Raw genomic sequence first — 22223 nt, 5'->3', positions numbered from 1 at the left:
GGAAAAAAATATATCAAGCACGCAGCTACCAAAAAGAGCAGGAGTGGCAATACTAATCTCAGATATAATAGATTTTAAAACAAAATTCACCATTAAGACAAAGAACGACACTATATAATGATTAAAGGGACAATCCATCATGAAGACATAGCCATAATAAATATGCACCCAATTTTTTTTTTCAATGATAGAGCTCCAAAATACATAAAACAAACTAACAGCGCTGAAGAGAACCTGACACTTCCACAATAACAGTAGGAGACTTCAACATGCCACTCTCAGTAAAAGACAAATGTCTAGAAAGAAACTTAACAAAGATACAGAAGATCTAAAGGACACAATCAGCCAACTTGAACTCATAGACATATACAGGACACTCCACCCAACAGCTGCAAAATACACATTATTTTCCAACACACATGGAATGTTCTCCAAAATAGAGGACATCTTAGGCACAAAGCTAACCTCAACAAAACCCAAAACACTGAAATAATACAAAGTATCTCCTCTGACCACAATGCCATCAAAGTAGAGATTAACAACAGAAAGAGCAAGGAAAAAAACAAAACAAAACAACCAATTACATGGGAACTGAGTAACACCCTCCTTGAAAACTGCCGGTGATAGAAGAAATCAAAGATGGAGTAAAAAAACTCCTAGAATCAAACGAGAATGAAAACACACCATACCAAAACCTTCGGAACACAGCAAAGACAGTGATCAGGGGTCAATTTACAGGAATAGATGCACCCATCAAAAAAAAAAAAAGAAAGGACAAAATGAAAACATTAGCTACACAGCTCAAACAAATAGAAAGAGAACAGCAAAAGAAGCCCACAGGCGCCAGGGAAAAGGAAATAATAAAGATTAGAACAGAAATAAATGAAATCAAAGTTGACAAACCACTGACCATACGGACAAAAGAAAAACAGGAGAGGACCCAAATAACCCAAATAAGAAATGAAATAGGAGACATTACAACAGAGTCAACTGGAAGTAAAAAGGATCATAACAGACTGTTATGAAAAACTATACTCCAACAAATTTGAAAACCTAGAGGAAATGGACAAATTTCTAGAAACACACTACCTACCCAAACTAACACAAAATGATGTTGAAAATCTGAACAGACCCACAACAAGAGAAGAGATTGAAAAGGTAATAATAATAATAATAAACTCCTAACAACAACAACAAAAAAGCCCTGGCCCAGATGACTTCACTGGAAAATTCTACCAAACACCAGTACTACTCAAATTATTTCAGAACATAGAAAAGGAAGGGATACTTCCAAATGCATTCTATGAAGTCAGCATAACCCTGATACCAAAACCAGGCAGACATACCACAAAAACAAAATTACAGACCAATGTCTCTCATGAATATAGATGCAAAAATTCTCAACAAAATTCTAGCCAATAGAATTCAACATCATATCAAAAATAATAATAATAATACAACATGACCAAGTGGGATTCATACCAGGTATGCAAGGATAGTTCAACATTAGAAAATCAATCAACGTAATCCACCAAATAAATAAGACAAGATAAAAGAATTACATGATATTCCAATCAATGCAGAAAGGCATTCGACAAAGCCCAACACCCATTCCTGATAAAAACTCTCAATAAAATAGGTATAGAAGGGAAATGCTTCAATATAATGAAGGACATCTATACCAAACCAACAGCCAACATCAATCTTAACGGAGAGAGGCTGAAAACACTCCTCCTGAGAACAGGAACAAGACAAGGATGCCCTTTATATTCACCGCTATTTAACATTGTGGTGGAAGTCCTAGCTAGAGCAATAAGGCAAGGAAAAGAAATAAAGGGCCTCCAAATTGGTAAGGAAGAAGTAAAACTGTCCCTATTTGCGAATGATATGTTATACGTAGAAAACCCAAAAGACTCCATGAGAAAACTACTGAAACTAAAAGAAGGATTTAGCAGAGGAGCAGGACATAAGATAAACATACAAAATCAGTTGAATTCCAATACACCAATAAAGAGAACAATGAAATCAGGACAACAATACTATTTGTAATAGCCCTAAAAGAAATGAAATCCTTAGGGATAAATCTAATCAGGGATGTAAAATAAAGAAAACTACAAAACACCACTGCAAGAAACCAAAAGAGACATAAATGGAAGAGCATATATACCATGCTCATGGATAGGCATACTCAACATTGTGAAAATGTCAATTCTACTCAAAGCAATCTACAAATACAATACAATCCTATCCAAATACCAACAGCATTCTTTAAAAAGATGGAAAAGCTAATCATTAACTTTTTATGGAAAGGGAAGAGGCCCCAGATAAGTAAAGCACTATTGAAGAAGCATACAGTAGGAGGACTCACACCACCTGACCTCAGAACCTACTGCACAGCTAAAGTAGCTATAGTAGTCAAAACAGCCTGGTACTGGTACAATGACAGACACATTGACCAATGGAACAGAATTGAGAACCCAGATGAAAATCCATCCACCTACTTGGCCCCTCAAGGAGCTTAGATGTATCTATGAAGCTTTTATGATTGTACTTTGGTCAAGTTGTGCTAACTTCCCCAGTATTGTGTACTGTTTTACCCTTCAGCAAAATTACCACTTATCTATTGTCTAGTTAGAGTTTTTCCCTTCCACCCCTCCATCTCGTAACCGTCAAAGGTTGTTTCTTTCTGTGTGCAAATCTTTTCATGAGTTTTTATAATAGTGGTCTCATAAAGTATTTGTCCTTTTGTGATTGACTTATCTCACTCAGCGTAATGCCCTCCAGATTCATCCATGTTGTGAGGTGTTTTGCAGATTCATCATTGTTCTTTATTGTTGTATAGTATTCCATTGTGTGTATGTACCATAGCTTGCTTATCCATTCATTTGTTGATGGGCACTTAGGTTGTTTCCATCTTTTTGCTATTGTGAATAATGCTGGAATGAACATGGGTGTGCATACGTCTATTCCTGTGATGGCTCTTATTTCTCTAGGATATATACCTAGGTGTGGGATTGCTGAATCTTATGGTATTTCTGGAAACCCTGGTGGCATGGGTTTTTATGGTATTTCTATTTCTAGGTTATTATTATTATTTTTTTTTGGTGATTTAGGTGAAAGTCTACAAACCAAACTGGTTTCTTTACAAATTGTTTTGCGACATTGTTTGTCAACCCCATGCCGTGTCAACCCTCTCCCTTCTCCACCCGTTTCCCTGTTTCCATTCGTCCAGTTTTCCTGTCCATTCCTGCCTTTTTGTCTTTGCTTTGGGCTGCTGTACCCATGAGACTTATATACAAGGTTGAACTATGAAGCATGTCCCTCATGTGTGTTACTTTATTTATTTATTTATTATTATCGTGTTTTAGATGGAGGTTTACAGAACAAACTAGCTTCTCACTAAACAGTACACATGTTGTTTTGCGACATGGTTGCCAGCCCTACGACATGTCAACACTCTCAACACTCAAAAGACCTTGGGTTCCCAATCATCAGCTTTCCTGTCCCCTCCTGCCTTCTAGTCCTTGCCCCCGGGCTGGTGTGCCCCTTTAGTTTTGTTTTGTTTTATAGGCCTGTCTAATCTTTGGCTGAAGGGCGAACCTCAGGAGTGACTTCGTCACGGAGATAAAAGGGTGTTCGGGGGCCATACTCTCGGGGTTTCTCCAGTCTCTGTCAGGCCAGTTAGTCTGTTTTGTTTTGTTTTTTTTTTTGCTTCACAGGTTCTTGTTGGCTCTATAGACCTGTCTAATCTTTGGCTGAAAGGTGAACCTCAGGAGTGACTTCAGTACTGAGTTAAAAGGGTGTCTAGAGGCCACACTCTTGGGATTTCTCCAGTCTCTGTCAGATAGCAAGACTGATCTTTGTGTGTGTGTGTGTGAATTTGAATTTTCTTCCTCACTTTTCTCTCATTCTGTCCGGGACCCTCTATTGTGATTCCTGCCAGAGCAGTCAATGTATTTCTAGCTTTTTAAGGAAGCAGCATATCATTTTCCAAAATGGTTGTACCATTTTCATTCCCACCAGCAGACCATAAGCATTCCAATCTCCCCCCAGCCTCTCCGACACTTGTTATTTTCTGTTTTATTGATTGTGCCAGTAATGTCAGAGCGAGATGGTATGTCAATGTAGTTTTGATTTGCTTTTCTCTAATGGCTAGTGAATGGCTAGTGATCTCAAGCATTTCCTCATTTGTCTGTTAGCTGCTTGAATGTCTTCTTTGGTGAGGTGTCTGTTCATATACTTTGCCCATTTTTTAATTAGATTATTCGTCTTTTGTTGTAGAGGTACTGAATTTTCCTACAGATTTTAGAGATAAGGCTTTTGTCTGATTTGTCACAGCCAAATTTTTTTTTGGCTCTGTAGTTTCTCTTTTTACTCTTTTGGTGAAATCTTTTGATGAACATAACTGTTTAATTTTTAGAAGATACCAGTTATCTAGCTTATCATCTGGTGTTTCTGTGTTGTTAGTTATGGTTTATATCCTATTTATGCCATGTATTAGGGCCCGTAGTGTTGACTCTATTTTTCCTTCCATGATCTTCATAGTTTTTGGTTTTATATTTAGGTATTTGATCCATTTTGAATTAGTTTTTGTGTATGGTGTGATGTGTGGGTCTTGTTTCATGTTTTCACAGATAGACATCCAATTTTGCCAGCAGTATTTGTTAAAAGGAAACCCTGGTGGAGTAGTGGTTAAGTGCTATGGCTGCTAACCAAAGGGTCGGCAGTTTGAATCCACCAGGTGCTCCTTGGAAGCTCTATGGGGCAGTTCTACTCTGTCCTATAGGGTCGCTATGAGTTGGAATCGACTCAGCAGCACTGGGTTTGGGTTTTTCTTGGTTTATTTCTTAAAAAGACTGTCTTTTCCCCATTTAATGGACTTTGGGCCCTTGTCAAAGATCAGGTGACCATAGATGGATGAATTTTCATCTGGGTTCTCTATTCTGTTCCATTGGTCAATGTGTCTGTTGTTGTACCAGTACCAGGCTGTTTTGACTTCTGTAGGTGTATAGTAGGTTCTGAGGTCAGGTGATGTGAGGCCTCCTACTTTGCTCCTCTTTTTTCAATAATTCTTTACTTATCTGGGGCCTCTTTCCTTTTTATATAAAGTTAATAATTAATTTTTCCATTTCATTAAAGAATGGTGTTGGTATTTGGATTGGTTTGTAGTCTATTCATAGCTGCTTTTGGTAGAGATGATATTTTCACAATGTTGAATTTACCTATCCATGAGCATGGTATGTTTTTCCATTTATGTAGGTCTCTTTTAGTTCCTTGAAGTAGTGTTTTATAGTTTTCTTTATATAGGTCTTTTATGTCCCTGCTTAGATTTATTCCTACATATTTCATTTTTTTAGGGGCTATTATAAATAGTGGAAACCCTGGTGGTGTAGTGGTTAAGAGTTCGGCTGCTAACCAAAAGGTTAGCAGTACAAATCCACCACGCACTCCTTGGAAACCCTATGGTGCAGTTCTACTCTGTCCTATAGGGTTGCTATGAGTTGGAATCAACTTGATGGCAATGGGTTTTGGTTTTTTGGGTTTATTATTAATAGTATTGCTTTCCTGATTTCCTTTTCATAGTCCTCTTTGTTGGTGTATAGGAATCCAACTCATGTTTGTATGTTTATCTTGTACCCTGCTAGTCTACTGAACCTTTCTGTTAGTTCCAGTAGTTTTCTTGTGGAGACTTTAGTGTTCTCTATGTATAGTGTAATATCAACTGTGAATAGGGATAGTTTTACTTCTTCCTTACCAGTTTGAGTGACCTTTATTATTATTATTTTTTTCTTGCCTTATTGCTATAGTTAGGATTTCTGGCACAATGTTAAATAGGAGTGGTGATAAAGTGCATCCTTTTCTTGTTCCTGTTTTCAGTGGGAATGTTTTCAGCCTCTCTCTGTTGAGAATGATGTTGATTGCTGGTTTTGTTTAGGTGCCCTTTATGATTTTAAGGAATTTCCCTTCTATTCCTGTTTTGCTGAGAGTTTTTATCAGGAGTGGATCTCTGTCACTGATTCCAGCTGTGGAGGGGTAAAAGAGCCTGGTGTGCTGATAAAGGTAACAAAATGTATCTCTTAAGAAAATACGCATTCACAGTAAAAAACAAAGAAAACAATTGTACAGAGTCAACTCTAGGTCATGGTGCCCCATGAGTATCAGAGTTCATTTATGCTCTATAGGGTTTTGTGTATGTGTGTGTGTGTGGTAAAAGTATACACAGTAAAAACATATATGAATTCAACAATTTCTACATCTACAATTCAGTGACATTGATTACATTCTTCAAGTTGTACAACCACTCTCACTATCTTTTTCCAAATTATGCTACCACTAATAACATAAACTCAATGCCCCCTAAGCTTTTGATCTAACCTTTTGAGTTGCTGTTGTCAATTTGATCCCACATGACAGTTCTTTAAAAGAGCACGATACTCAAAGCAAACATTCTTCACTAATTAAGTTAAACTGTTTTTTGATTTAAAGATAACTTCAGGAGCTCCATGGGGTTTTCAAAGGCTAATCTTTCTGAAGTAGGTTGCCAGGACTTTCTTCTGAGACATCACTGGGCGGCCTCAAACTTCCAACCTTTTGGTTAGCTTCTGGGTGCCTTAACTGTTTGTGCCACCCAGGGACTCACGACACACACATTAGATGTTACATAGGTTCCACATCCCCCCCATTTTATCTAATTAAGATAGACATTTTTATATGCAAAAATCTAAAATAGTGAATCATAAAGTTTTATGCTGAGATAAACAACATTAATGTGGCTCTTTTCAGGTTTGGGACAATAGTCTGAACTCTTGGGCTTATGGTTTATGGTTTCTGACCTCTGGGACCACCATACAGGGGCAGTAAGCCTTGTCTCGGCAGCCATAGGGAAAAGAAAGAAGTTATGTATAGATAGTTCACAGAAAGCAGATGTGCATTTGATCAGGAACGGAAGCTCATAAGATATGTAGAGTCACTCTATACTACACTGTGCGTAGTTGAAATGACTGAATAGTTATTTGCCAACACGAAAGGCTGCTGGGAGGAAATGAAAACGCTGCTGGACCTTGAGCTGTTTAGAAGCAGGGACAGTGACTTTGTATCTCCAATCATACAGCACATTGTCTCTTTGAATCAATGAATGCATGATAGCTGTTTTTAACCTTTGAATTCTGGCCTTGGAAGAAAGTCACCAACCTCTGAGGGAGATACTTAGAAAATCAACTTTCTGTCCTTGACCACAAACGTCACAAATCTGATCCCTCACCCGGATCATAAATGCTGGGCAGATCTGATTAGCTTCTGTGGTTATAAACAAATCTAATTTTTATAAGCGGACTTGGAGAAAATGATTACAGGGTGACCCTAAGGTATCTGATCTGGAACTACTGCATTTTTTTCCGTTCCTCTTTCTAATCTACTTAATCCGGACAACAACTGCAAGAAGAATGTTGAAAATGGAAGTTTCCTTTCATTGATATTCAAGATGTCCTTTGGCTCAGAACCTTATTATTTAGAGAGGTAATGTAGCCAATAGGAGCAATGACCTTGTTCCACTGATACTTATCTACATACAGGTTCAAGACGGTAGTCCTTCCCTCTTCTTCAGAGAAAGTACTTCCTGTCAGTCATTTTCTCCATAACCTCAGATAAGCCTCCACTGATTTAAGGGCAATAAGCATTATCATCTTACAATAACATGATGTTTGGGGGGAAAATTCTAATACTTTCACATAAAAGAAGTTTCAAAATCACAGGCTATGAAAAGTGGGGAGAGTGTATATTTACCATAGGGACTTTTACCGTGAATTTCCTGACCCTGGCTTGATTGAAATCTCAACTTAAAGACTGCAACAATATAGATTTCTTTAAAGTTGAATTGTTCATTTCACTCAGCTTTGAATGAGAAAAACCTCAAGGTGAGGCACAAGGGGAGATACAGCGGAAGGAGAACTTAAGGATGGAGCTGCTTTGCAGATCAGAGCTTTTGAAAGAAACAGTCAATTTCGTAAGAAGCGAAACCACGGAACAGAGTATCACATTGTCTTTCTGTTCACTTTGTTTCACAAAATCATTCGGGCTCATCTTAACTGTCCTCTCCCACCTCCTAGCTCTTCTGTTTCTCAGACGCCGCTGGGGTAGGTAACCTGATTCAACCCTGAAGAACTCAGGGGAAGAAGGGAAGCCTTCTACTTTAGAATTTTTTTTTTCCATCCTTCATAGGCACACAAAATGAGGACATCACTACGCAAGCTTGGAACTGGGAAGTTGCTTTGGGTCCTCTTCCTAATCCCTTATCTGGGCATCTGGAGTATCCACGGTAAGGCACCCGCTTAGATTATTTCTGGGTTTATTTCTCGGGGGGTGTTGGAGGCAATGCTTTCTCTTGCTGAGCTCAGTAGAATGTGATGTTCACGCCAAGTGATAATGGTAGATGAAACCAGGTAGTTAGATTTGCTCACTGAAGACGTTAGAGGACATGAGCAAATTAGAGCATGGCACTCACTCACCTGAAGAGTGGGCACTTGGTCCACAGCTTGGTGAGCTTCCTGAAAACGCATGGTGATGGCGAGGAAAGCTAACGTGTATCTTATAAGCCATTATGTGCAAATCTAGCTGCCACACTGAGGGTGAAAAACAGCTTGTTCTTTCCAAATGGAGACCAGGACAGAGTTGTGCGCTCAGCTGGGTTGACGGTGCTGGATAACCGGGTATACCTAGCTCCATGGTTACTCTCTGATTATGTTGTCTCTAAATATGACCTTGCTGCTTGCTACAGTGGGTTGTGTGTTTTGAAAAGACCAAGTGAGGAAATCATGACAAATACAGGAGGAAACATTCCGTCATTGCCCCAATTTTGCTGTAAGTGAATGATCACTACTCGCCTGTTGTTGTCAATGAAGAAAATAGGAAACAGCTGGGGCTCTGGCATAGCTAACATTCATTCACCCTGTAGAGATTTATACAGCCAAAAAACACACTCTTTCTTCATGGTGAGGTCACTTGCTCCCCTACTTCGACCCTACCCACCTACTACCTGTTGCCACTGAGTCGCTTCTGACTCATAGCGACCCTCTAGGACAGAGTAGAACTGCCCCATAGGGTTTCCAAGGAGCACCAGGTGAATTTGAACTGCCAACCTTTTGGTGAGCTGCCACGGCTCTTAAGCACTAAAGCACCAGGGTTTCCTGGGTACATTGACCCAGGCACCCACATATTGTGAAGGGGGAGGCCTATGGCTAGCAGAAGTGTCTCGTTTCCTCAGTTGGTTCAGGTTTCAAATATCCTGGCTTATTGTGCTACAGGAGTCCCTGAGTGGTGCAAATGGTTAATGCGTTCTGCTGCTAACTGTAAGGTTGGAAGTTCATGTCCATCCAGATGTGCCTCAGAAGAAAGGCCTGGGGATCTACTTCTGAAAAATTAGCCATGACAAATGCTGTGGAGAACAGTTTTTGACCCTGACACACATGGGGTTGACACAAACCAGAGTCAACTCGACGGCAACTCGTTTATCATGGTAACTGGTTTTGTGTGCTGAGCTTTTAAATTTGAAAACATGATCACTAAGGTCGTATGGAATGTCATCTTCATTTCTGGAACTGTGTGGTTTAGTTTGTCTCCATGATGCCAGGACCCCACACAACCAGGTGCAAAGTAAAAATTTTCTTTCAGTCAGCTAAACACTTTTGTGCTTAGAGGATTTGGTGGCTGATCAAATTTTTCATTTTCCATCGGATACTTAGAGTCACATAGATACAACCACAGTTAAATATTATTAAGCAGAACTCTCACCAAATATATGCACTATTTTTTAATGAAATAATAGGAAGTAAAATAATTTTCAGTGCTGTGGCACATTGGCGTGGGGTACAAATTCTATTTCTCCTCCCAGTGTGGTATAGTGTGTTGTTGTTGCTAGGTGATGTGCAGTTGATTCCGACTCATAACGATCTTATAGGACAGAGCAGAACTGCCCCACAGGATTTCCAAGGAGCAGTTGGTGGATTCAAACTGCCGACCTTTTGGTTAGCAGCTGTAGCACTTAGCCACTGCACCTCTACGGCTCCAATGTTGATTACAAAATGGACTTGGGTGTTAGGGATGGGTTCCTTTACTGTCTCTTCCACTTACTGTGACCTTGGTTAAGATTCTTACCCTCTATTCTCTGTAGTTTTCTCATTTATAAAGTAGAGATAATAATTATAAACTATGGGGCTATTGTGAAGATTATAAATGCAAAAACATGGGTAAGGTGCCCAACACAGTGACGGCAAGTACTAAAGGCTCGGTAAATAGTGATGGTGGTTTACTGATATTTTCATTAACCAATCCCACAAAATTCAACTTTTAACATTATCATTTAAAATAGTTGAATTTTTAAGGCTAAAATGAAGTGAATAAAATATGTAATGCAATATATTTTGGCCAAAATATAGCGGATCAAATTATTTGGAAAGTGAGATGGAAACACCTGGTCAAAGTCCTGGCCAAGTATCTGGTGTCACAGCTTATACAGCGGGTTGCAGCATTAGTTGCATGCAATTAAGGATACAGGTTGTGATAAAGGGCATTTGGCAAGATTTATTCTCCCATGCAGAGCTAATGGCTCCATTCCTTTAAACCACGTTAATTACAACTTTTCTATTTTGGGGACTTCCTGTAATTTACTTAATCGCTGCCTTCTTAGCACTGGCACAATTTCAAGATGTTTAAAGATAATTTTTACCGGAGATTTTTTTTTTCCTCACCTGAAAGCAATGTGAGGTCTGTGTGCCTCTTCCCAGGAGGAAGGCTGCACGTGTAACAAGTTGGAAAAAGGGCAATGTTCTCTACAAAACTCCTCTTTAAGGGCCTTCTTTTTATTAAGAAATTATGCTTGCTTTTTTGGTGTGTGTTTCTCAAAAAAAAAAAAAGAGGAAATCTCTACCTCTGATGAAGGTAAATAAAATTGTCAATAGCTTTCCTTCAGGGACTGGCGATGCTGGCACTGCTCGCTGTGGGCCGTGGCCACCCCTGGCTGTTGTCTGTCCCATGACCATAAGAGCTGCTCCAGCTCTGAGGCCCTGGGCCAGTTGTTCAGTTGAGGATCAACACAGGATTTTCTACCCAGACAGGAATTGTTAAGTGTCTTCTGGGGCTTTGACAACGGCAATGCGTGTCACACAGTGTGATCTCTGTAGTAGAACGCTTTAGGAATGTGAGAAAATGTTCTGGGAGGAAGCAGAGATGTACCTTCGAATCATAACACGTACCCCACGCTTGTTCTGGGCATCGCGATAACCACCTACCATTGAAAGCAATATCCAGAAATATCCATGTTGGTTTCTGATAAAATACCAGAGGCTCCCTTTGATGCTGCTTTCTACAACTTCTGAAGTATGCTTTCTCTGTCCTCCTTTTTTTCCTGAAGCCACTGGGACCAAGCTGGGGGGCTTAGCATCCTTAAAGGGTAGGGTCCATTGGTACTAGGGAACCTGAGTCTCTCCTGACCAGAAACAGTCTCTAAAATTATCAACATGGTGAATTTTTCCTTGGCGTTTTTTTAATTGGCTAAAAACTTTTGCTGCTCAAGAGAGATAATTATACATTGGCCAACTAATTCTCCACTAGATACTCATCCTTGTCACACAGGGTGGGCAGGGGTCTGAAGAGGAAGGACACATGGAAACCCTATGGCCTGGGGAGACAAAGGTGGTGACCAGTAGGCAGAACTGCAGAAGGACATTAATCACCTGGGAGAGTTGTAGTGAAGAAGTACTGAGAACAAGCTTGGAAAGTATCCAAAGTTTTTTCACTTCCCAGTTTTGTCCAAGGCCAACCTTGTCAGATCAGTATAATTCTGTAGAATTTCATCTCTCATATAAAATAAGGGTGTCTTTCATCTTCATAAGGAATGTGCTGCCCTTTCTATCCTTGTTTGTTTGTCTGATATTTTTTATGTTATAAAAAAACCAGTCACCATGCACTGCTGATGGTCCTTAAAGAAGCAGTTGGGAATAACTGTTCAGAGTGCAGACACTTTTGACAGGCCTTCTGGGTGTCCAGCTTGCCACTGTCACTTACTGCTTTTGTGACCTTGGATTATTATTTCTTTTTCTTTTTTTTGGTCACTTCCATAGATTCATCCCATCAGAAAGAACACAGTAAAGCCAAAACTAACTCAGTTAATAAGGGGGAAATCTGTCAGAGAAGGAAAACGCAAATATTTTCCACTAAATAGACAGTGATAAAAAAAAGTGATGATTGAATCCTGTTGAAGACAGAAAACTTGCCAAACCCAGAAAAACAAAGCTGTCCATTGAATTCTGGCTCTCATGGTTTTCGCTGTCCTAATTCCTGGCATTTATTGGTATTTATTATGATCCAAGCACTGTGATGACTTTTCCTGTATGGTCTCTTTTACTTTCTAACAACCCTAAAGGCTACAACCTTGTGCTTTGGAGTTAGGCCTGGGGTCAAGTCCTTTCCCTGGCTCTGCTACCCACCAGCTGGTGCCTTTGAGTTGCCACCCACCAACTGATGACCTTGAGCAACTTAAAAATAAAAATAATAGTCACTACCTTATAAAATTATTGTAAGGATCAAATGAGGCAATTTAGGTATGGAACCCAAAAGTGCCTAGCACACAATAAGAACTCAAAAAATATTACAACATGCTTATAATTTGACCTGTCAGAATGGTGCCCAGAAGGGTCCACTGCACGTTGACTATGTGAGGAACGAAGTGGTTTTGACCATGTAGCAATGAATGTGAAGCAGCGACTCAGTGATGACCTCCCAAATATAACTTAAACTGTCCATCTGCTGTCTGACCTGATGACCCTTTAAAATCTCTGCTTGTCATATTCTTAAATATTTCAAGCAGAGGAAATGGCACAGGCACTTAGTAAACTTTTGTTACAAACAGCTATGGAAAATACCAAAATGACTGTTTCAGACAAAACATTTCAGAATTATCCCAACCTAGATAAAACCAAGAGATACATGGCTTAAGCTCTTAAATTGCTCAATACAACTTGATTGAAGAGATAGTCTTTCAGATTTTCCCCCAAAATAGTCATATCGGTAAATATGAGAAATTCTAGCCCTAGAAAAAATTTCTTCAAAGTACACCATGTGAAAGCAGATTTTTAAAAAAGGTTTTACGTTCCATTATAAGAATGTATACTTTTGGAAGAACGGAATTTTAAGAGGAGATAATAATAGAAGATGATTGTGAAAGGTCTCTCGGTTTTCTTGTTTCATGGTCTTTGTTTTTTAGGTAATGGAAATAAATATAGATTCAGACCAGGTGAATTCCTTTTTTTATTGTACTTTAAGTGGAAGTTTACAATTCAAGTCAGTGTCTCATACAAAAACATATATACACATTGTTATGGGACACTAGTTGCTTTCCCTACAATGTGACAGCACACTCCTCTCCACCTTGTATTTCCCATGTCCATTCAATCAGCTTCTGTCCCCTTCTGCCTTCTCATCTTGCCTCTGGACAGGAGCTGGCCACATAGTCTCACGTGTCTACTTGCACTAAGAAGTACACTCCTCACCAGTGTCATTTTATGTCTCATAGTCCAGGCTAACCTTTGAAGAGTTGGCTTCTGGAATGGTTTTAATTCTGGGCTAACAGAGTATCCAGTGGACATGTCCTCTGGGGTTCCTCCAGTCTCAGTCAGACTGTTAAGTCTGGTCTTTTTACTAGAAACTGAGTTCTGCATCCCATTTTCTCCTGCTCCATCGTGTGCTCCATGTCAGGGCAGTCATTGGTGGTAGCTGGGCATCATCTAGTTCTTTCGGTCTCAGGCTGAAGGCTTATGTGGCCCTTTCAGTCTCTTGGGCTCATATTTTCCTTGTGCCTTTGGTGTTCTTCATGCTCCTTTGCTCCAGGTGGGCTGAGACCAATTGATGCATCTTAGATGGCCACCAGCTAGCTTTTTAGACCCTAGATGCCACTCACCAAAGTGGGGTACAGAGCGTTTTCTTAATACGCTTTTTTACACCATTTGACCTAGATGTTCCCTGAAATCATGGTCCCCAGAGCCCTGGCCCTGCTACTCCTTCGCTTGAAGTGTTTGGTTGTATTCAGGAAACTTCTTAGCTTTTGGTTTAGTCCAGTTGTGCTGACTTCCCCTGTATTGTGTGTTGTCCTTCCCTTTGCCTAAAATAATTCTTGTCTACTATCTAGTTAGTGAATACTCCTCTCCCTCCATCCCCATCCTCGCAACCATCAAAGAATGTTTTCTTTCATGTTTAAACCTTTTCTTGAGTTCTTATAATAGTGGTCTCATACAATATTTGTCTTTTTGTGACTAATTTCACTTAGCATAATGCCTTCCAGATTCCTCCATGTTATGAGATGTTTCGCAGGTTCATCATTGTTCTTTATTGTTGGGCAGTATTCCATTGTGTGAATATACCATAATTTGTTTATCCATTCTTCCACTGGTGGGCATCTAGGTTGTTTCCAACTTTTTGCTATTGTAAACAGTGCTGCAGTGAACATGGGTGTGCATATATCTATTCCTGTGAGGGCACTTATTTCTCTAGGATATATTCCAAAGAGTGGGATTGCTGGATCGTAATGGTAGTTCTATTTCTAGCTTTTTAAAGCATCACCAAATAGATTCCCAACTGCAGTATATAAGTCTTCCAGTCTCTCCAACATTTATTATTTTGTGTTTTTTGGATTAACGCTAGCCTCACTGGGGTAAGATGGCGTCTCATTGTAGTTTCGATTTGCATTTCTCTAATAGCTAATGGGAAACCCTGGTGGTGTAGTGGTTAAGCGCTATGGCTGCTAACCAAAAGGTTGGCAGTTCAAATCCACCAGGCGTTCCTTGGTAAATCCATGGGGCCGTTTTACTCTGTCCTATAGGGTCACTATGAGTCAAAATCAACTCAATAGCAACAGGTTTGGTTTTTTTGGATAATGGCTAATTACAGTGAACATTTCCTCATGTATTTGTTAACTGCCTGAATGTCTTCTTTGGTGAAGTGTCTGTTCATATGCTTTGCCCTTATTTAATCGGGTTATTTGTCTTCTTGCTGTCAAGGTTTTGCCATATCTTGTAGACTTTAGAGATTAGACGTTGATCAGATTTGTTGTAGCTAAAATTTTTTTTCATAGTGTGTAGGTTGTCTTTTTACTCTTTTGGTAAAGTCTTTGTATGAGCACAAATGTTTGATTTTTAGGAGATCCCAGTTATCTAGTTTCTCTTACGGTGTTTGTGCATTGTAGGTAATGTTTTGCATACTGTTTTATGCCATGTATTAGGGCTCCTAGCATTGTTCCTATTTTTTCTTCCATGATCTTTATCATTTTAGATTTTATATTTAGGTCTTTGATTAATTTTGAATTTGAATTAGCTTTTGTGCATGGTGTGAGGTATGGGTCTTGTTTCATTTTTTTTTGCAGATGGATATCCAGTTATGCCAGCATCATTTGTTAAAGAGAATGTCTTTTCCCTGGTTAACAAACTTTGGGCCTTTGTCAAATATCAGCTGCTCATAAGTGGATGAATTTATGTCTGAATTCTTGATTCTGTTCCATTGGTCTATGTATCTGTTGCTGTACCAGTACCAGGCTGTTTTGACTACTGTTGTGGTATAATAGGTTCTAAAATCAGGTAGTTGAGGCCTCCCACTTTGTTCTTCCTCTTCAGTAATGCTTTACTTATGTGGGCCCTCTTCCCTTTCCATATGAAGTTGGTGATTTGTTTCTCCATCTCATTAAAAAATGCCATTGAAATTTGGGTCGGGATTGCATTGTTTCTATAGATCGCTTTGGGTAGAATAGACATTTTCACAATGTTGAGTCTTCCTATCCATGGGCAAGGTATGTTTTCCCACTTACATAGATCTTTTTTGGTTTCTTGCAGTTTTCCTTGTATAGGTCTTTTATGTCTCTGGTTAGATTTATTCCTATGTATTTTTTATTTTATCTTCTTAGGGGCTATTGTAAATGCTATAGATTTGGTGATTTCCTCTTCGAAATTCTCTTTGTTGGTGTAGAGGAACCCAAATGATTTTTGTATGTTTATCTTGTATCCTGATACTTCGCTGAAATCTTCTATTAGTTCCAGTAGTTTTCTTGTGGATTCTTTAGAGTTTTCTGTGTATAAGATCATATCATCTGCAAACAGAGATACTTTTACTTCATCCTTACCGATTTGGATGCCCTTTATTTCTTTTTCTATCCTAATTGCTCTGCCTAGGGCTTCCAGCACAATGTTGATGATGATAGAAGGCATCCTTCTCTGGTTCCCATTCTCAAGGGAAATGCTTTCAGACTCTTTCCATTTAGGATGATGTTGCCTGTTCGCTTTGTATAAATGCCCTTTAATATGCTGAGGAATTTCCCTTCTAGTCCTATTTTGGTGAGAGTTTTTATCATGGATGGGTGTTGGACTTTGTCAAATGCCTTTTCTGCATCAATTTATAAGATCATGTGGTTCTTGTCTTTTGTTTTATTTATGTGATGGATTACATCGATTGTTTTTCTAATGTTGAACCATCCCTGCATACCTGGTATGAATCCTACTTCGTCATGGCGAATTATTTATTTTTTTTGATATGCTGTTGAATTCTATTGGCTAGAATTTTGTTGAGGATTTTTACGTCTATGTTCACTAAGGATATTGGTCTATTATTTTCTTGTGTGTGTTTGGTGTCTTTACCTGGTTTGGGAATCAAGGTTATACTGGCTTCATAGAATGAGCTTGGGAGTGTTCTGTCCTTTTCTATGCTCTGAAATACCTTTAGTAGTAGTGGTGTTAACTCTTCTCTGAAAGTTTTGTAAAATTGTCCAGTGAAGCCATTACGGCCAGAGCTTTTTTTTTGTTGGGAGTTTTTAAATTACCTTTTCGATCTCCTCTTTTGTTATAGGTTTATTTAGCTATTCTACTTCTGTTTTTGTTAATTTAGGTAGGTAGTATGTTTCTAGAAACTTGTCCATTTCCTCTAGGTTTTCAAATTTGCTAGAGTACAATTTTTCATAGTATTTTGTTATGATTCTTTTAATTTCAGTTGGGTCTTTTGTGATATCGTCCATCTCATTTCTTATTTGGGTTATTTTCTTTCTCTTCTGTTTTTCTTTTGTCAGTTTGGCAAATGGATTATCAATTTTGCTCATCTTTTCAAAGAACCAGCTTTTGATCTTGTTAACTCTTTTGATTGTTTTTCTGCTCTCTATTTCATTTAATTCTGCTCTAGTTTTTATTGTTTGCTTTATTCTGGTGTCCGAGGGCTTCTTTTGCTGCTCTCTGTTTGAGTTGTGGGGACAATTCTTTGATTTTGGCCCTTTCTTCTTTTTGGATATGTGCTTGTATTGCTATAAATTGACCTCTGAGCACTGCTTTTGCTGTGTCCAAAAGATTCTGGTAGGAAATGTTTTCATTTTCATTTGACTTTTGTAATTTCTTTCTTCTGTCCTTAATTTCTTCTATAATCCAGTAGTTTTTGAGCAAGGTGTTCTTCAGTTTCCATGTGTTTGATTTTTTTCCCTTGCTTTTTATGTTATTGATTTCTACTTTTATGGCTTTATGGTCAGAAAAGATGTTCTGTAATATTTCGATGTTTGGATTCTGTTAAGGCTTGCTTTATGGCCTAATATGTGGTCTATTCTACAGAATGTTCCATGTGTGTTGGAAAAGAAAGTATACCTGGCTGCTGTTGGGTGAAGTGTTCTGTATATGTCTATGAGGACAACTTGGTTGATTGTGGCATTTAGATCTTCCATGTCTTTATTGAGCTTCTTTCTGGATGTTCTGTCCTTCACTGAAAGTGGTGTGTTGAAGTCTCCTACTATTACTGTGGAGCTATCTCTCTTTTCAATGCTGTAAGAGTTTATTTCAGTGTATTCTGGAGCCCTGTCGTTGGGTGCGTAAGTATTTATTGTAACTATATTCCCCGGCTTTATCGAACCTTTTATCATTATATAGTGTTCGTCCTTATCCTTTGTGGTGGATTTTATTTTAAAGTCTATTTTGTCAGAAATTAATATTGTCATTCCTGTTCTTTTTTGATTGCTGTTTGCTTGATATATTTTTTTCCATTCTTTGAATTTTAGTTTTTGTCTTTATGTCTAAGGTGTGTCTCTTGTAGGCAGCATATAGATGGATTTTTTTTTTAATCCATTCTGCCACCCTCTGTCTCTTTATTGGTGCATTTAGTCCATTTACATTCAGCATAATTATTGATAGGTGTGAGTTTAGTGGTGTCATTTTGATGTCTTTTTTGTGTGTGTGTTGTTGGCAGTTTCTTTTTTCCACTTAATTTTCTGTGCTGAGTCATTTTTCTTTATATATTTTATTTGCCTCTTTTTCATTGTTGCTGCTTTTGTATTTGCTGATACTTATGTTTTTCTTGTTTTTTATTTTGATGTGTAGGATTGTTAGTTTCCTTTTTGGTTACCTTAATATTTCCCCTTATTTCCCTAAGTTTAAACCAGTGTTTTATTTGTTTATATCACCTTGACTTCCTCTCCATATGAAGTATCTATGACTACATTTTTAGTCCCTCTTTTTTGTTTGAATGTTGTTGTCTTTTACATAATGATGTCTTTGATTCTCTGTTTTGAGTGTTTTAGCTTTGATTTATTTTTGTGATTTCCTTATCTGTGTTGATATCTTGTTGCTCTGTTCTGTGTTCTAGTCTTGGGTTGTTATCTGATATCACTGAATTTCTAACCAGAGGACTACCTTTAGTATTTCTCATAATTTTGGTTTGGTTTTTGCAAATTTCCTAAACTTCTATTTATCTGGAAATGTCCTAATTCTCCTTCATATTTGAGAGACAGATTTGCTGGTATCTATTTCTTTGGCTGGCAAATTTTTCCTTCAAGGCTTTATTTATGTCATCCCATTGCCTTCTTGCCTGCGTGGTTTCAGCTGAGTAGTCCGAGCTTAGTCTTACTGACTCTCGTTCATAGGTGACTTTTCATTTATCCCTAGCCACTATTAAAATCCTCTCTTTATCTTTGGTTTTGGCAAGTTTGATTATAATATGTCTTGGTGACTTTCTTTGGGATCTACCTTGTGTGGGGTTCAATGAACATTTTGGACAGACACCTTCTCATCTTTCACGATATTAGGAAAGTTTTCTGCCAAGAAATCTTCAATAGTTCTCTCTGTATTTTCTGTTATCCCCCTCTTCTGGTACTCCAATCACTCATAGGTTATTCCTCTTGATAGAGTCCCACCTAATTCTTAGTTTTTCATCATTTTTTAAAGTTCTTTTATATGATTTTACCTCAAATATGTTGGTGTCAACTGCTTTATCTTCAATCTCACTAATTCTGACGTCCATTTCCTGAATTCTGCTCCAGTGACTTTCTACTGAGTTGTCTAATTCTGAAATTTTATTGTTAATCTTCTGGATTTCTGTTTGCTGTCCGTCTATGGATTCTTTCAGCCTATTAAGTTTGTCATTATGCTCTTGTTTAATCTTAAGTTCATCTAATGCCTTGTGTGTTCCTTGGCTTGTTCTGGGTTTTGCCTGATCTCCTCTCCTTGATCTCTTGAAGAGTTCTGTGTATTAATCTTTTATATTCTACCCCTGGTAATTCCAGGAAGTTCTCTTCAGCTGGAAGATTTCTAGATTCCTTTTTTTGGGAGCTTGCTGAACCATCGTGGTCTGCCTCTTTAAGTAATTTTATATTGACTATTGTCTCCAAGCCATCAGTAAGTTATTGTTATATTTATTGTATGTTTGCTTACTGTGTTCTTGCTTCTTGTTTTGTTTTGATACATCCAAATAGGGTGCTTGTATGAGCTAGTCTGATTTTTGGTACATTTGAAACTCTAACTTCCTGGTTGTTAAAGCTGTTACTAGGTATATGAGCCCAGGAGTCCATTTACTTTTCTTGTATGGGTTCAGCTCAGGTGTCCAGGTAGTCGGTCACCAGGTGTGTGGTACAGGTTCTCACTTACAGTCTTAGACGAGCAGGGGTGATTGGTATAGGCATAGGTATGTGGTTGCAGTAGGGGGTCATGCACTAAGCAAGGCAGGGGGCTGATGGCTGCCCCTGAATGTCTGGGGGGAAAGTGTGTCTTGTTCCCTACAGTGCATAGGTAGGTATGTTTTGTAGCCAGACTAGGGGCACCCATTGCTGTTGGCTGTAAGGACGGGGATGCACCGCTTATCCTTGGACCCCTGTCACGGATGGTTAGGTGGCATGGGTGGAGCCACCAGTCCTCAGGCCCCTGATGTGGATTGGTGAGGACCCTAATAGGCAGAGCAGTGTCAAATATCATGAACCTCCGTCTCCACCATATAGCAGAAACAGTTGAAGTTAGAATTCAGCTATATACCCTGTTGTACTGTGCTAATGAGGGCAGAAGCTGTTGAAATAGGCCCACACAGGTCTATGCAGGGGTGAAAGGCATTTAGTCTGTGGACCACTTGTGCGTATGCCTAGGCAAAGAAGCTGTTTCTGTCCTGAGTTCCTGGCTTAGGGGAGCTGGCAGATTATTTTTCCCCCCTGTTTGCTGATTTGTTCCTTCTCTAAGGCCAGGAGAATGGCTCAGGACATGTGATGGGTTCTACTTCTGGCCCAGGGAAAGCGGCTATCACTGAAGCTGGCTCAGGACCCAGTGCAGAGCAGGGAGGGGTCAGGTGAATGGAAGGAAGTTTTTTTTTTTCCAAAGCGGGTGTTTTTCTGATCCTCCTCATTGATTAGACTTATCTTTCACTGATTTGGCACCACCTTTTGCTGACCCTGGAGGTATGAGTGGACTCTCCTCTGCTCAGTGTCTTCCGATGTGGAAAACGCCTCCCAAATGCCACTGCACATCTCACTGTGCTTGCACTAGCAGATCTGGCCTGTGGGACACTGGTTCCTGCTGGGTCAGGTCTGACAACTCCTCACTGTTTCTGAACAGTCTCTGCCTCCCACTGCCGCTCAGCCCGACTCCTTAACTTTTCCCTTGATGTTCAGGGCTGCTAGACTGTCATATATAATTGATTCATTTGTTTTTTTTTGGGTCTTTGTTGTAAGAGGGACCACAGGAAGCACCTGACTACTCTGCCACCTTGGTCCCACCTCCCAGGTGAATTCTTGGTGTGAAGTTAATTCTTTCCAGCTCCATTTTTGCTAAGGCAACTTTTTATCAGGGGTATTGTTGGTTCACTGGTAGAATTCTTGCCTGCCATGAAGGAGACCCAGGTTTGATACCCAGCCTACATACCTCATGCACAGCCACCAGAGCTTCCAGACTAAGACGGACTAGGAAGAAAGGCCTGGCAACCTTCTTCTTTGAAAATCAGCCAGTGAAAACCCTATGGATCTTAACTATCCTATCCACAACCGATCACGGAGAAGGCACAGGATCAGAAAACATTTTATTCCATTGTGCATGGGTTTGCCATGAGTTGGAGGCCAACTTGATGGCAGCTAACAACAACTGTTCATCATGTAAGTGCCTGTGTTGTGTGTTTAAATAGGGAGGAGATAGCTAAAGACAAATATCAAACAACATCCACAGAAAAGAACAACATCTGCTATTACACACCAGTTCTGTGACTGGGGACTCTGTTACATTAGGTGCTGTTTGTCAGTGAGGTGTGTTTTCATGGTAGGGAAATGAGACTCAGTTTTTCATTTCACACCTAAGGTTAAGTCTCGGGGTTTTCCTTAAAATAACAGTGGTCATCCTTTACTATGGAACCTCTGATTTTAATGTAAGTGCGTATGTGCACCATTCTTATTCAGATTTCACCCGATATTCCTAGAATTTCTGGTGATATCTGACTTATAATATCAGTTCTTTTATCACAGAGTTAAAGTGATAAGTTTAATCAACATGACATAATACAGCATTAAGTTGGTGGCTTCTACACGAGGGGCCCCTTGGTGATGCAAAAGATTAAAATCTTTGCTACAAACCAAGAGGATGGTGGTTTGAGCCCACCAAGAGGTACCTTGAAAGAAAGGCCTGTCCATCTCCTTCCCCAGAACTCACCACTGAAAACTCTATAGAGCACAGTTCTACTCAGACACACATGGAATCACCATGAGCTGGAGTTCACTCAACAACTGGTTAGTTATATAATGTGGAAGATTCCCACTCTAACCTCAAAACAAACAAACAAAAACAGTCCTACAAATAGTTAAGCACTTGACTACTAACCAAAACGTTGGCAGTTCAAATCCACCCAGTGGTGCCTTGGAAGAAAGACCTGGTGATCTGCTTCTGAAAGATCAGAGCCATGAAAATCCTTTAGGGTAGTTCTAT

The 22223-nt window shown here is 39.3% G+C and overlaps 1 protein-coding gene across 2 annotated transcripts in view; it reads left to right on the top strand.

The window, feature by feature from the left end:
* The first annotated feature begins 7593 nt into the window (after positions 1-7593).
* Positions 7594-22223, top strand: part of BTLA (B and T lymphocyte associated) — a 49831-nt gene continuing 35201 nt past the window's right edge. The window contains exons 1-2 of one of the 2 annotated variants that reach the window (XM_023551821.2): positions 7594-8132; positions 8218-8314. In XM_023551821.2, coding sequence (XP_023407589.1) covers positions 8227-8314 — 88 coding nt within the window. In that variant the 5' untranslated portion in view covers positions 7594-8132; positions 8218-8226. The remainder of the gene's footprint in view (positions 8133-8217; positions 8315-22223) is intronic. The other variant, XM_023551822.2, reaches the window with a different exon arrangement.

This window comes from Loxodonta africana, chromosome 1 (genome assembly GCF_030014295.1).
Source record: "Loxodonta africana isolate mLoxAfr1 chromosome 1, mLoxAfr1.hap2, whole genome shotgun sequence".
In the NCBI taxonomy this organism is placed as follows: Eukaryota; Metazoa; Chordata; class Mammalia; order Proboscidea; family Elephantidae; genus Loxodonta; species Loxodonta africana.
The sequence above is the reverse complement of the archived record's forward strand: the minus strand, read 5'-3'. Positions and strand labels throughout refer to the sequence as shown.